Below are 16720 nucleotides of genomic sequence, written 5' to 3'. Positions count from 1 at the left end.
AATATGTACCACGACCTCTGGCTGTTCTCCTTCCCACTCCAGGATATCGTGGACGCGATCAGAAACATCCCGGACCCTGGTACCTGGTAGGCAAACTACCATCCGTGTTTCTTTCCTGCGTCCACAGAATCACCTGTCTGACCCCCCTAACTATATAGTCCCCTGTCACCGCTGCCATCCTCTTCCTTTCCCTACCCTTCTGAGCCACAGGGCCAGACTCTGTGCCAGATGTGTGGCCACTGTTGCTTCACCCAAGGAGGCCGACCCTCCAACAGTACTCAAGCAGGAGTACTTATTGTTAAGGGGTACAGTCACAGGGGTGCTCTCTAGCCTCTGACTCCTGCCCTTCCCTTTCCTGACTATTACCCACTCATCTGTCTCCCCAGGCCCTGGTGTGACTACCTGTCTGTAGCTCCTCTCTGTCACCTCCTCACTTTCCCTGACCAGACGAAGGTCATCAAGCTGCATCTCTAGTTCCCTAACGCGGCCCCTAAGGAGCTGCAGCTCGACGCACCTGGTGCAGATATGGCCACCCGGGAGGCTGGGAGACCCCTGGACCTCGCACATCTGACACCGAGCACAGAAAAGTGGCCTCACACACAGACTTCCAGTCTGTATTCTACTCAGGCAACCTACCTCGCCCCGACCCATTGAGCCAAAGCCTTCCTAATCTGTCTCCCTCTACTCTGTCGCCCGCCCTATAAAGCTATCTCCTTTTAAACTCTTCTTGCTGTTCTCACTGGCTGACGTCCACGTGCTTGCGCAGTCGTGCCCCAATCAAACCGCTGATGAAATAACCATATGCCATCTTTTAGTTTTTTATTTGGCTTAGACTTCCCTTGTTAGCCATGGTTGTGTCATACTTTTTACTCTTTGGAATGTATATATCCTGTGCCTTCTGACTTGCTTCCAGAAATTCCAGCCATTGCTGCTCTGCTGTCATCCCTGCCAGTGTTCTTTCCCATGCCTCTGTAATTTCCTTTCACTGGAATATTGATACTCTGACTTTAGCTTCTCCTTCTCAAATTTCAGTGTGAATTTGGTCGTATTATGATCATGGCCCCTAAGGGTTCTACTACCTTAAGCTCCCTAATCAATCCTGGTTCATTGCACAATACCCAGCCCAGAACAGCTGATCCCTTGCTGGCTCAACCACAAGCTGCAACAAAAAAAAAAACATTCTAGAACCCCCTTTTGGGATCCCGCACCAACCCAATTTTCTTAATCTACCTACATATTGAAATTCCCATGACAACTGTAACATTGCCCTTTTGGCATGCATTTTCTATCTCCCGGTGTAACTGGTAGTCCACATCCTTACAACTGTTTGGGGGTCTGTATGTAACTCCCATCAGTGTCTTTTTGCCCTTGCAGTTCCTTAGCCCTATCCACAACGATTCAATACCTTCCGACCCCATGTCACCTCTTTCTAATGATTTAATTTCATTTTTCACCAACAGAGCAACGCCGCCCTCTCTACCTTCCCTAATGTCCTTTCGATACAATGTGTATCCTTGGACATTAAGCTCCCAGCTATAACCTTCTTTCAGCCATGACTCAGTGATGTCTACAACATCATACTTGTCAGTCTGTAACCATGGTACAAGTTAATAGAAACATAGAAAACCTACAGCACAATACAGGCCCTTCGGCCCACAAAGCTGTGCCGAACATGTCCTTACCTTAGAACTACCTAGGCTTACCCATAGCCTCTATTTTTCTAAGCTCCATGTATCCATCCAGGAGTCTCTTAAAAGACCCTATCGTTTCCGCCTCCACCACTGCCGCCAGCAGTCCATTCCACACACTCACCACTCTCTGCGCAAAAAACTTACCCCTGACATCTCCTCTGTACCTACTTCCAAGCACCTTAAAACTGTGCCCTTTCGTGTTAGCCATTTCAGCCCTGGGGAAAAGCCTCTGACTATCCACACGATCAATGCCTCTCATTATCTTCTCTCTCTCTCTCTCTCTGGCTATCCATTCCATAGGATGATGATGGTTCCTTTCAGTCAGTCAGTGGGGTGGTACCCCACTCCTCAGAAAGGAACAGCATGTGCGTGAACGGATTTTAGGTGAGTATGGGGTTTGCACAGATCCAGGCCCACCCTCTCGACATCCCCTCCTGGATCCAGCGGCATGGTGGGGTCCAAGACGGCTGGGGGAAGTCTTGTTGCAGTGAATGGCCAGACCAAGCTTCGATGCAAGGGATGGGCTTTCCGCGCTCCACGGCCCGTGTTTGCTAGATGGCCGTTGACCCTACGAGAGGGTTCATCCTCCCTTTGACAGATCTTGTTTTTCGTCCTCCACCCTCCTCACCAGGCACCTTGGTGGGGGAGCCAGTTTAGTCGCCGACCACCCGACCATGCAACTGGTAGTACTGGGTTACATGGTACCAGTAGCATTCAGAGGAGTGACCTGACAATTATCTCGTGCACCTCTATCAGGTCACCTCTCACCCTCCATCGCTCCAAGAAGAAAAGGCCAAGTTCACTCAACCTATTCTCATAAGGCATGCACCCCAATCCAGGCAACGTCCTTGTAAATCTCCTCAGCACCCTTTCTATGGTTTTCACATCCTTCCTATAGTGAGGCAACCAGAACTGAGCACAGTACTCCAAGTGGGGTCTGACAGGGTCCTATATAGCTGCAATATTACCTCTCGGCTCTTAAACTCAATCCCACGATTGATGAAGGCCAATGTACCGTTTGCCTTCTTAACCACAGAGTCAACCTGCGCGGCAGCTTTGAGTGTCCTATGGACTCTGGCCCCAAGATCTCGCTGATCCTCCACACTGCCAAAAGTCTTGCCATTAATGCTATGTTCTGCCATCATGTTTGACCTACCAAAATGAACCACCTCACACTTGTCTGGGTTGAACTCCGTCTGCCACTTGTCAGCCCATTTTTGCATCCTATCAATGTCCCGTTGTAACCTCTGACAGCCCTCCACACTATCCACAACACCCTAACCTTTGTGTCATCAGCAAATTTACTAACCCATTCCTCCACTTCCTCATCCAGTTCATTTATAGAAATCACAAAGAGTAGGGGTCCCAGAACAGATCCCGGAGGGACACCACTGGTGACTGAACTCCATGCAGAATATGACCCGTCATCGACCTTATTCTGTATACAGCGAGTGTTCAAATATAACACCTTTAGTCCTGTATTTACCTTTTCGACTTTGTCCACCTTTTATGTTGCAACTTATCCCGTTGACTGCAATTTTGCCCTATCATCGGCCTCTCCTTCCTAGGAGTCTCATTACAGATTGTCTCAGTTTGTAAGCCAACTACCTCATCCTCAGCACCATCACTCCAGTTCCCAACCCTCTGCAAAATTAGTTTAAACCCACCTGAACAACTCTAACCAATCTGTCAGCAAAGATATTGGATCTCCTCGGGTTCAGGGTGCTGACGAAGGGTGTCGGCCCGAAATGTCGACTGTACTTCTTCCCATAGATGCTGTCTGGCCTGCTGCGTTCCACCAGCATTTTGTGTGTGTTGCTTGAATTTCCAGCATCTGCAGATTTCCTCGTGTTTGCGTTCAGGTGTAACTTGTCACTTTCGCGCAAGTCATACCTTCCCCTGAAGAGATCCCAATACAATTGTGCATAAATCTGAACCCTTGCCCCCTGCACCAGTTCCTCAGCAACGCATTCACCTGCCAAATAATCCTATTCTTACCTCCACAGGCAGCAATCTGTTACTATGCTGGAGGTTCTGTTTCTCAGCATTCTACCTTGCTCCCCGTAATCTCCCTTCAGGACCTCCTCACCTTGTCTACCTATGTCACTGGTGTCAATATGCACCAAGACTTATGGCTGCTCGTCCTTGCTCTTGAGAATGCCATGGACACCATCCACGGCATCCTTGATCCGGGCACCAGGTAACAACATACTAACCGGGTGACTCTGTCACACTCGCAGAACCGCATCTCTGTTCTTCTGGCTAAGGAATCTCCTATCAACACTGCAATTCTCTTCACCTCTCTGCTCTTCTGAGACACAGCAACAGGCTCAGTGCCAGAGACCTGGTCACTGTGGCTCCCCACTGGTGAGTCGACCCCCTCAATAGTATCTAAGGTTATATATTTATTGAGGGGGGCGGCCTCAGGTGTACTCCACACTGGCTGTGCATTTCCCCTCCTTCTCCCGACCTGTCTCCCGCAAGCTAAGGGTAACTACCTCCCTGTAGCTCCTGGCTATCACCTCCTCATTCTCCCATATGAGTTGAAGGTCATCGAGCTGCAGATGTGCTTATCAGGGAGAGAGGATGTCTCCCACACGCGGGACAAAACCGTGCAACTGGAGCTATTATCACTAATAGATGAAGAATGAACAAATAAGAACAGAGAGAGAGAGAGATTATGACTTGGAAGACGATCTACCTCACCCAAGCCTGGTGAGCCAAAGCCACTGCAAAGACCGGCACACTCAAAAGTCAGAAGCTTTTCCCCAGAGCTGGAATGGCTAGCACGATAATGAGAGCATTGATTGTGTGGATAGTCAGAGGCTTTTTCCCAGGGCTGAGATGGCTAGCACGAGAGGGCAAAGTTTTAAGGTGCTTGGAAGTAGGTACAGAGGAGATGTCGGGGGTAAACTTTTTACGCAGAGAGTGGTGAGTGTGTGGAATGGGCTGCCGGCGGTGGTGGTGGAGGAGGAAACGATAGGGTCTTTTAAGAGACTCCGGGATGGATACATGGAGCTTAGAAAAATAGAGGTTATGGGTAAGCCTAAGTAGTTCTAAAGTAAGGACATGTTCGGCACAGCTTTGTGGGCCGAAGGGCCTGTCATGTGCTGTAGGTTTTCTATGTTTCTAAAAGAATGGCAGCTCCGCTTGCTCTTGGATTATTCTTATTGGCCCTTTCTATGAACCCTTCTTGCTGATTGGTCGCTCCTCAAAGCAGAAAAACTGCCGTGAAACGCTGCCTTTGAAATCTTTGATCGCCGCCCTGATTAAAAAGTAGCTCCTTTCACGCATCCCTTACGCGGATTGTCCAGGTCCTTTTAAGGACATCTTCTTAAGGTGATTGAAGGAAAGTTTAGGGGAGATGTCAGGGGGTAGGTTTTGTCTACACAGTGAGTAGTGGGTGCGTTATAGACGCTGCCGGGGGTGCAGGTAGAGGCGGATGAATATAAGGTCAATGGAGGAGGGAAGGGTCCCTTAAGGTTGTTGTAGGCAGGGGTGGTAATGGCGATAAGCTCCCACTCCCATGATAAATGCTCCCAAAGGCGTGCGACTCCAATAACCTTTGACAATCTCTGGATGATAATGTGGTAAATGTGGTAAATTGGATCAGCAAATTTGCTGATGATACAAAGATTGGAGGTGTAGTAGACAGCGAGGAAGGTTTTCAGAGCCTGCAGAGGGACTTGGACCAGCTGGAAAAATGGGCTGAAAAATGGCAGATGGAGTTTAATGCAGACAAGTGTGAGGTATTGCACGTTGGAAGGACAAACCAAGGTAGAACATACAGGGTTAATGGTAAGGCACTGAGGAGTGCATTGGAACAGAGAGATCTGGGAATACAGATACAAAATTCCCTAAAAGTGGCGTCACAGGAGTGAAGGGTTAGATTGATCATGGACAAGGTCTAACAGATGGTCACCACAATGTGGGCCGAAGGGCCTGTACTGAGCTGTACTGTTCTCTAGACCGAGAGATTCGCTAGGATGGTGTCTGGAACGGAGGGCTGTAGTTATAAGGACAGAGAGTATGATATGCGTTCATATTCACTGATATGGATGAACGCGGAGGCTGACATTATGCCAGGGCTGATACCGAAGACAAATACGACAGAGGCATATAAGACAGGCACGCGAAAGTGCAAGAAATGGAGGGATCTGCGTGGACAGACGGGATTCGTTTGGTTAAACATTCAATTATTACATTAGTTTGACACATTATAGACGAAAAGGCACGTTCCTGTGTGTTCGATGATACAGAAATTTATAAAAATATAAAAGGAGACGGGTAGCAAGAATCTTTTTCCCGCAACTTCTATCCCGCTGTCATAACTCTATTGAACAATTCCATTGTACTATAAGATGAATTTGATCTCACAGTCTCTCTCTACATGGTCGACCATTGCTCTTTCTCTGTACTGTAGCACTACATTCTGTGATGATTTTCCTTTTACCGCTGTATGGAAATGGTCTTCTGAATCCCAGTACAGTGATGACAATGAATCAATTTCTCCAAACACGCCGCAGATCCTTTTTCACACTGAGCTCACCCAGTACTGTCACTGGGTGTGTAGAAACCGTAGCGCTTCACTCTGTCTGACTCCATTGTTTGTAATGGGACAGTGTGAAGGGAACTTCACTGTGCCTGATCCCGAGACTGTGTGATGGGACAGTATAGAGGGAGCTTTACTTTGTGTCTGACCCCGTTGTTAATATGGGACAGTGTAGAGGGAGCTTCACTGTGTATCTGACCCTGGGAGTGTGTGCTGGGACAGTGTAGAGGGAGTTTCACTCTGTGTCTGACCCCGGGAGTGTGTGATGGGGCAGTGTGGAGGGAGCTTCACTCTGTGTCTGACCCCGAGAGTGTGATGGGACAGTGTAGAGGGAGTTTCACTCTGTGTCTGACCCCGGGAGTGTGTGATGGGGCAGTGTGGAGGGAGCTTCACTCTGTGTCTGACCCCGAGAGTGTGATGGGACAGTGTAGAGGGAGCTTCACTCTGTATCTGATCCCGAGTGTGTGTGATGGGACGGAGAGGGATCTCTATATCTATACTAATGGGATAGTGAAGCGAGCTTTACTCTGCCATATTAAAGGACAACAGACATCGATTGCTACTTGGAAGATTTACACACCGGCTGTGGCCGGACCACAGAACACTTTCATGCATTTTTACAAACAATTCAACGTATCCAGGTACTCACCTGTTAACAGGTCTCTACTCCAATCTGCTCCCCTCCCCTCTCCTACCAGGCCCTCAAATCTACCGAGCCCGTGGGTAACCCTCACGTTCCATTGTCAGCTCCCTTACAGACAGGGCCGGTCCCTCCCTAGGGACCAAGCATCAAAAGACGGCTCCTTGCAAATCCATACCAATCCGTTTAGGACAGATTATAGCCAGCACTCTGCATTACGTACGGGACAAGTGACCCAGTTATTCTATTTGGCTGCAACATTCGCCGAGTGTTTATCTGCACCATCTTAATACAATCCTTTTTCAAAATGGGACTCACTCCTCCAATGGGAGACCCACTGTAGACGGCCAAGAGGAGAGGGGGAATGGGGCAATATTTCCCTATGGGAACCTTGCTGGAGCAAGTCCTTGTGCGCTTTAATGATACTGCACGGCATTTTATATCATTGTTGTTGCAGACTACCATTTGGCCCATGGACTTGGTGCTACCTCAAGCACAGCAATTTCATGCATGGTAAATAAAAGTTGTTGCCTCTTACCAACACTCCACCCTACTGACCTGAAGTGCTGCAGACACAGGGGACTTAACTTACCAGGGGCATCAATGAAGCTAATAGGGTTCATAAAACCAGGAACTGGTGGTGGTGGGAAGCGCTGAGGAAAATTTGTAAGAGGACAACTTGTTGTGTGCCTCAGTACACAGAGAGCGATGTTGGTTGGAGTCAGGGCGTTATGTTTCTGCTCTTAGTAGGTTCACCCATGCCAAACAGTAGAGGCCAAATTAAATATGAAACGCCAGTTCTCCAAGTTCAGGGGTTCAGCTCAGGGACAACAACGTTAATTGGTAAAACAAAATTATTGTGGAAACAGCAATGAAGAATTCTACATCTGAGTGTGACGGTATTCCTGAGTCTCCACCCGGAACTTGTGACTGTGACTGACAGTAGTGAAAACCGAGAGGAAGCTACTGACATGATGAAGGAAGCCCTGAGCACCACCAGAGATGCAAGACCTTTGCTGCCCTAAACACCAGAGGAGTAATAGCCAGTAAGCAAGCGATGAGGGAAAACTTTTCCAATCAAAACGCAGCGAGAGTCCCAGTTACACAGGATGTGAAGGCCAGTGATGGGGTCATGCTTCCCACGGCTGTCAACAGACCGCACCACCCCCCACCCTGCAAACATTCCCCAACCTTGCCTTAATGGTTGCAGTGTCTGGTCCACTGCAATATGTTGTTCTCTTCTCAATTTGGCCCAGTGGCATTCTCTGGGACCGGATTATCGGCCAAGACCACGTAGGGCCCTACTTAATTACACCAACACACACAAAATGCTGGTGAAACACAGCAGGCCAGGCAGCATCTATAGGAAGAGGTCGTCGTTTCGGGCCGAGACCCTTCGTCAGGGCCAACTGGAAGAAGAGATAGTAAAAGATTTGCAAGTAGGAGGGGGAGGGGAGATCCGAAATGATAGAAGACAGGAGGGTGAAGGATGGAGCTAAGAGCTGGAAAGTTGATTGGCAAAAGGGAAACAAGGCTGGATAAGGGAGAGTATCATGGAACGGGAAGCCTATGGAGAAAGAAAGGGGGAGGGGAGCCCAGAGGATGGCGAGCAGGCAAGGAGTTATAGTGAGAGGGACAGAGAGAAAAAAGAGAGGGGAATGGGGGGGGGGGGAGAATAAATAAATAAGGGATAGGGTGAGAGGCATTAACGGAAGTTAGAGAAGTCAAAGTTCATGCCATCAGGTTGGAGGCTACCCAGACAGAATATAGGGTGGTGTTCCTCCAACCTGAGTATGGCTTCATCTTGACAGTAGAGGCCGTGGAGACATATCAGAATGGGAATGGGATGTGGAATTAAAATGCGTGGCCACTGGGAGATCTTGCTTTCTCTCGCGGACACTTAGATGTCCAGTGAAGCGGTCTCCCAGTCCGCGTCTGCTCTCACCAATACGTAGAAGGCCGCATCGGGAGCACTGGACGCAGTATATCACCCCAGACGCCGCACAGGTGAAGTGTCGCCTCACCTGGCAGGACCTTCTGGGGCCCTGAACAGTGGTGAGGGAGGAAGTGTAAGGGCATGTGTAGCACTTGTTCCGTTTACATGGATAAATGCCGGGAAGGTATGGTGGGAGGGGACGAATGGACAAAGGAGTCGCGTAGAGCGCGATCCCTGCGGAAAGCAGAAAGAGGAGAGGGAGGGAAAGGGTGGAAGTTACAGAGAATTATATGGTGAACCCGGAGGCTGGCGGGATGGCAAGGACAAGGGTGAACCCTATTCCTAGTGGGGTGGGGACAGCACATGTGCGTGAAATGGGAGAAATGCGTTTGAGAGCAGAGTTGATGGTGGGGTAAGGGAAGCCCCTTTCTTTAAAAAAGGAAGACATTCCCTTCGTCCTGGAATGAAAACCTCACCTTACCTGAGAGCAGACGGAGGAATTGCAAGGGGCGGGGGTGGCATTTTTGCAAGAGACAGGGTGGGAAGAGGAATAATTTACACCCACTTAATTACACTACCAGTTTTGCTGGACAATGAATCGCTATCTTTTGTCTCAAAAGCTTCTCAACCTGTGGAGTATTTCCAGCATCAGTTCATTTCACCTCTAAAGGGTGTCCACTCTTACCTTTCCTCCGCTACAGGCAATGCCCTAGCGTGCGAATAACCACCTGCAACTTTCAGAGATAAGGGGCCTCAGTGCAATGGAATACACAGTGGGCTGGAATAGCAGGCACACCACACGGGCTGCTCCTGTGAGTAACCCCAATATTTGATGGCTCTGGACCCTTACTCGCTGGAGTTTTTAAGAATGAGGGGATAGGGAGGAAGAGAGAGCTTCCTCCTAGGCTGCAATAGGGTGGATGTATTGAGGATTTTTCGAGAGTGAGAGTCTAAAGCCGTCCCTTGTTAGAACAAAGAAAGATGAATAATTTCTATAGCCTGAGGGTAGTAGAGTTCACCGCCATGACAGTTGTGGAGATCCAAGTCTTTGCGTATATTTTAAGGCTCTTGCTTAAACAGGTCGTCAAAGGTAATAGGGTGAAGGTAGGATAATGAGATTGAGAGGAATATCAGACATGATAAAACCTGGCTTAATTCTGCTGTGTGTTATGAATTGTGGCTGTGGAATAGGTAGGGTTAACACCTAGTTGGTTCTGTTGAGGATAACCTTACTCAGAGCTTAAGTGGCTCAATGAAGGGCAACAAATGGTGGACTCATCCTTTTCCTACCTCTGCTACACACGTGTGGCTTATGCTGGCGCTAGATACACTCAACATGTGGCCCCTCTCTCCTACTGCACCCCTTTAAAGGCTGCAGAAGATGCCCTTTTGCCCTTGGTCTTTCCTCAGCAGGGTGAAGGGAGTAGCCGAGAGACAGCAAAACAGTCGGCCACAAATACAAGGGGCCTGGCCTCTGAGGAAATAAAACCTGTGAACATCCAGTATGTGTGGGCCCACCCTGGGATGCCACTGTAACAAAGCCATTAAGACATTCCTTCCTGTGACTGAATGGGCTTCCTCCAGGTACTCCTGTTTCCTCCCACAGTCAAAGACATCTTGTCAGTAGGGTATTTGGTCATTGTGAATTGCCTTGTGATTAGGATTGGATTAAAGTAGTCGGCTACTGGACAGAGCAGCACATTGAGCAGCAAGGGCCCGTATCAATAAATAAATCAGAGGAATGGTAAAGTATAACCACCGGGGCAAAACCCTTCTGAGTACAGCGTCAACAGTACAGCAAGCTAACAGCTAGAAGCAAAAGTCATAGATTTCCTTGTCACCGTCCCTACCCTCAACCAACCTGCCAGGACTCACCTTAGATAGATCCTGCCATCGGTCTGGCACTTGTCTGGCTCTCCCAGGGGGATGACAGCCTTTCTTTGCAGTGCTAAGTAATGCTGCGGGGGAGACCTCCTCTCTCCTCGCCGCAGTACATTTCCACTCAAGACAATACAAAGGTTTTATTTAATATATATATAAAAAAACACATATCCAATAAACTATTTTAAACCATCACAAAAAAAGCGCCTAATCCTTCCCCTGTATAATATTCTCCCTGTCTGATGATCTACAGAGCATACCTGCCCAGTCTGTAAACATAAAGGATGGAGATTAAGAACTGCAATACAGAGGTTGTGGTCATGATAAAGTCCGTGACAGGACAGTTAAGAACTTCCATTTTTAACACTACTTGCAGATGAATTGGTGTGGTACATGGCTGAGTGGGAGAGGCAACTGCTTGCTGAAGGTAGGAGCGAAATATTGACAACAGTCCCACCCCTCCCCAGACACACGGGGAGGTGGGGTTGCATCCTGTGGCTGCCCCACATGGTTGGGAGGGGTTTGCTGGATGCCTTTGATTGGCTTACTCATGGACTTCCCCTCCCAGTTTAGAGGCAGCCGACACAATCCGAAGTTCTTCACCTCTCCAGAAATAAGTTTATTTCAGCCACCCCTGGAGTTGTGCACAGAGACACTTCCCCATCCTCCTGCCCCGAACACTGTCGGCAGTGAGGTTCCATAACTCAGAAGGGCAGCCTGGGGCTCCACAAGGCAGCAGTCAGAAGGAATAAGTTAGGCTAAACAAAATAAAGGTTCTTCTCTCCTGCCCCTCCCTCCCGCCCAAAAAGTCCCCAGCTGGGCTCCGTGTCATCTGCTGATATCTCGGTTGGATTCCCACGGCTTTGTGCTTTTGGGCTCAGTTTTGAGTGGATCAAAAAAGGGGTGCCGGAGAGCGTCAGCGAGGTTGATCCGTTTTGAAGGTTCATACTCCAGCATCCTCTCAATCAGGTTGAATAGTTGGCAGTGCTCCTCAGTGTCGGCAATCATGTATCGCTGTGGAAAGATGCAGCTGTCAGTACACTGTCGGATTGGCTCCCAACCACCCGAGGCTATGCACACTACCCACCTGTACTGACCCAGCACCTTACAGCTCAATCGGTCCATACTGACCATCAACCACTCATACTGGTCATTTGTTCTCCCCACCTCTCCATCAACCTCCCCTCCCCTACATACCTGAGGTAAGTTACAACAGCCTATTAACCCAATGACTCCCACATCTTTGAGGTGTGAGAGGATGCAGGGGTACCAATGGAAATCCATATGGTCATAGGGGAGAATGTGTAAACACCACACAAGCATTTGTGCACAAAGACATGGGTGACGGGTGGAATCTGGAGAATGGGTCTGTATATATACATATTTGTATATATGGCTGCTCGACGTGCAGTGCAGCCTCAGAGGGAACAAGAACATGTTTCCTTTCTAAATGACTTCCATCAGTGTGGGCAACTTAGAACAGGACATTTCACATTTATCTCTTTCTATTAAGTGCAGCTTTTAAAACGGCAAGTTTTGATTACTTGAGAGATGGCGGCCTCTGCCAGCTCAATCAGGAAGCCCGCTGCGGTCTCTCACGCACAAACACAGGCCAGTGGAAATATGGAACAGGAGTGATCTCACTGGAGCTGAATTTATGGAATTAGTAGTGGAGAACTGGAAGACTCGAGGAGCAGAGGAAGATTTCAGCAGTAGGTGGGGGAGATGGCATATTTGGGGCCCTGAAACAGATACTACTGCCCAGAGAGCACTTACTTTTAATGGCTTGCAGTTCTCCCTTACGTATCTCCCAGCAGAACTGTTGTCATCCCAGTCCAAGCGGCCATGGTAGAAGTATTTCTGTTTCCTGTTTAACAGTAAATTGCCAATACAATGTTTGAACTACTTCTCCATACTCCACCACTCTCCTTCAACAGAAAACCTCCCCTACACATACTGCAACCACCCTTCCATTACATTAAGCAAAATGTCCCACATGCACTGCAGCCCCAACCTCCTTCGATCTCAAACAGTCCCTGGGAGTGACTAGGTTCCTCTCTGGTTCAGAGATGGCTGGCTGACAGGAGTTAAAGGAGGAGCTCTTGATTGGATTCTTTAGAATGAGGAGGTCTCAGCATCTCCATCCCCATTTTGAACTATGACACTGGGATTCCCAAAATTCAGGGGAGAATATTACCTACAAGGAGTACGCTACACCACTTCTTTTGTCCTCCTGCTGCAGTGACACAATGCCTGCTTTGGGATTAGAGAGAGTGGACAGCCAGAATCTGCTCCCATTTATTCCTCTCAATCTTATAAATCCCTACCAGATCTCCCCTCAACCTCTGCTGCTCCAGAGAAAACACCCAAGTTTATCCAACCTCTCCTTACAGCACACCCTCTCATCAAGACAGCATCCTGCTAAACCCCAACCCTCAACATCTTCATATAATGCGATGACCAGAAATGGATGCAATACTCCAGATGCACCCCAACTAGTTTTATAAAGCTGCAATATAACTTTCCGATGTTTGACGTTAATTTGACAACTAATAAAGGCAAGCTTGCCATACAGCTTCTTTACCAACCCTATCAACCTGTGCAGCCACTTTCTGGGAATAATGAACTTGGACCACCAACTTGAACCCTGCTCATCAACTAGAGCTTAATTTCCAACTCTGTTACCTAATCGTGCTTTCTCAGCACGAAAGTCCCGAGGGTACTAGAATATCAGATTTACTGTCTTCAGAAAGGAGGACTCATCTCTTCTCCTCCTCTCATGATGCCCTCGAGATGAGAGCCACGCCTTACCTGGTCTTCCTGATCATCCGGGCAGGGATAGGACCCAGAATCCTCTCCATCATGGCCAAATGCTCACGATTGTCGTGGGTCTGAAAGGCAGAAAGGGAACAATGTCGGCAAAACCAGGTGTGGGCATCCAGTTTTCTATTTCCTCAGGGGTTATGGCCAGCAGCAAACCTACCTGGAACAGTGTAAAGCCGAGGTAATACTCAAAGACGATGCAGCCTATGCTCCACACGTCACATGGCTGGGACCAACCAAGCTCTGAAGGGGAGAAAAAGTAATCACACTGGTGAGCAGACTGAGTGAAGCAATTCACGAAAATTGATTCCTTTATCCACTTTAGTTTCTCGTCACTTAATAATAAACTGTGAAAGCTACCACTTGTCACCACTGCTCACAAGCCTGCAGGTTCATCATTAACTAAGTGGCAGATGGAATACAGTGCAGGGAGGGAGGAACTAAAGGTGCACACCGCTTTAAAAAAAATCCAGGAATCTGTTCCTATACAGGACTCCCACAGATTAAGATGGTAGTAAGATTTATTTCAAAAGGTTCAGACAGAAAAGCAAGGATGTATTACTGTTGAGGCTTTAAGGGCAATGGTCAGACTGGAAAGATGTGATTGTCCTGGAGGGGTCCAGAGGAGCCTCATGGAAAATGATACCAGGAATGAAAGGCTTAATCTATGGGTTTCTACTCAAAGGTGTTCAGATGGATGGAGGGAGATCTTATTGAAAACTATCTGATACTGAAAGCCTTGGATGTTCTCATTAGGGAATCACTACCTCAAGATAAAGGGGCATCCATTCAGAACTCGGATGAGAGGGACTTTCTCTAGCCAGAGGCTGGCAAAATTGTGGAATTTGTTGCCAGAGGGGCCTCACTGAAACCTACAACTGAAAGGCCTGAGTAGAATGGATGCTTCCATCAGTGGGAGACCAGCGGGCACAGACTCAGAATCCCTTTAGAACAGAGGCAAAGAGAAAATGGGTGGTGAATCTGTGGAATTCATTGCCATAAATGAGTGGATGTATTTAAAACAGAGATTAATAGGTTCTTGATTAGTATGGGGCTAAGGGTTATGAGAAAGTGGGAGAATGAGGTTGAAAAATATCAGCTATGACTGAATGGCAGAACACTATGGGCCAAAAGGCCCAATTCTCAGAATCTGATTTATCAAAATTCATTGCTTTACAGGGTAAGGGCATAAAAAAAATCACAAATATACATGAATGGTGTAAAACAAAATGTAGAATTCATGGACTGCTCAGAAACCATGTGTTATGGAAACCAGCAGAGGTTGCTCACCTAGTATGACTTCTGGTGCCCGGTAGTGCCTTGTGGAGACTATGGTGCTGTGGTGCTCGTGGTCAAAGGTGGCGCTGCCAAAGTCCACCACCCTGGTAGCCGTATTTTTTACCACTCGCTCTTCACGCTTCTACAAGGAGGGAAAGTCAGGCGTATAAGCTAGCTGCAAATGCCAAGGTAACCTGCAAGATTCACAAGGCTTCAAAAGTCCCAGCAGTCACAAGGTCACACACACACACACACACTCCTTCCTACCTTTTCGGCGTTACCCACAATCTCGTAGTCAGAGTTTACAAAGAGAATGTTTTCTGGCTTTAGGTCAGTGTGAGTGAGCTTGTTGTCATGTAAAACTATTAAAGACATAAAAGGAAATATTAGATAACTACACGGGTCAGCAGCTCCAGAATTCAGCAACAAGTACATTTTGGATTAGCAGTCCAAGCTCTGGACCACTGGTTCATCAGCATAAATCGAAAACACAAACATGCTAGATAAGAAACTCCCACTCAACTTATCAAAGTACATCAGGACCAAACAGCCAGAATCAGCGATGGTGATCATGTAATGGCAGATTAATGCTTGTCCTTGTTTGTAAGTGACCCCAGACCCTCTAATTTGTCAGCTCTTGACTAGTTATTGGGAGATAAGGGAAGGGCAATAAATAACGCCAGTACTGTCCATGACCCATGAATGGATAAACAAAAACTAGGCAATGAACTGACAGCATTTCACTTTCCAGGGGAGAATTTTTTTAAAGCAAGGCATTTGCCTTGCTATGCGACATTAACCTGGTATTATGATGTCACTGTGTACCCACCAGACAAGGCACTGGTTAAAACAGCAGAGAACTCACAATTAACTGCATGGCAGGTCTGAAAGGCCATGTGCCGCACTTGGTGGATGGGGTACGGTGAGTAGTTGTTATCCTTCAGGAAGTCAAAGGTACTCTGGCCCAGCAATTCAAACGATATACAGATGTGGCCATGGTAATCAAACCAGTCGAACATCTGCACGCATTGACTGAATGGGAAAAAAGTAGAGCATTTAGACGCCACATAGTTAACACAGCAAAACCATGCCCGCTGTCCAGATGGACCAGAAGACTTGGCAGCATAATTAGGCTATTTAGCCCATAGGGTCTAATCTACCATTTCATCATGGCTGACTTTTTTTCCCCCTCTCAACCCCATTCTCCTGCCTTCTCGTCACAACCTTTGACACACTTACTAATTTAATACTTATCAACCTCCAATGATATGGCCTCCACAGCTTTCCATAGCAATGAATTCCAGATTCATCACCCTCTGGCTAAAGAAATTCCTCATCTTTGTTCTAAAAGGTAATCCTCCCATTCTGAGGCTGTGTCCTTTGGTCCAAGACAACTGGAAACATTCTCTGTACCTCCACTCTGTCTACACCTTTCAATATCCAGTAGGTTTCAATGAGATCTCCCTCATTCTTCTAAACTCCGAGTACAGACCCAGAGTCTCAAAATGCTCATGTGTTTCCTTCCATTCCTAGGTCATTCTCATGAACCTCCTCTAGACTCTCTCCAATGCTAGCACGTTATTACGAGGCCCAAAGCTGTGTACAATATTACAAATGTAGCCTGATCAATGCCTTATGGAGCCTCGGCATTACATCCTTGCTTTTATATTCTACTTCCCTCAAAATGAAAGCTAACACTGCATTTCCCACCCTTACAAATGACTGAACAGCAAGTAAACCTTTAGGAAATCTTGCACTAGGACCAAGTCCCTTTGCATCTCTGATTTTTAAAATTTTCTCCACTGAGTAAATAGATTATGCCTTTCCTTCTACCAAAACGCATGACCATACACTTCCCTGCACTGTCTTCTATCTGCCACTTCTTTGCCCTTTCCTCTGATCTGTCCAAGTCCTTCAGC

General features: G+C 47.6%; 1 protein-coding gene across 1 annotated transcript in view; it reads right to left on the bottom strand.

Moving 5' to 3' along the window:
• The window catches only part of LOC140194192 (uncharacterized), a 123991-nt gene that overhangs the window by 84241 nt on the left and 23030 nt on the right, over positions 1-16720 (bottom strand). Inside the window, exons 7-14 of the mRNA XM_072251699.1 lie at positions 15667-15833; positions 15069-15163; positions 14814-14943; positions 13684-13766; positions 13512-13591; positions 12477-12567; positions 11532-11714; positions 9296-9300 (exon numbers count right to left, since the gene is read on the bottom strand). Coding sequence (XP_072107800.1) covers positions 9296-9300; positions 11532-11714; positions 12477-12567; positions 13512-13591; positions 13684-13766; positions 14814-14943; positions 15069-15163; positions 15667-15833 — 834 coding nt within the window. The remainder of the gene's footprint in view (positions 1-9295; positions 9301-11531; positions 11715-12476; positions 12568-13511; positions 13592-13683; positions 13767-14813; positions 14944-15068; positions 15164-15666; positions 15834-16720) is intronic.

Source organism: Mobula birostris, chromosome 2 (assembly GCF_030028105.1).
Source record: "Mobula birostris isolate sMobBir1 chromosome 2, sMobBir1.hap1, whole genome shotgun sequence".
Taxonomy (NCBI): Eukaryota; Metazoa; Chordata; class Chondrichthyes; order Myliobatiformes; family Myliobatidae; genus Mobula; species Mobula birostris.
This window is presented reverse-complemented; position numbering and strand designations above follow the sequence as displayed.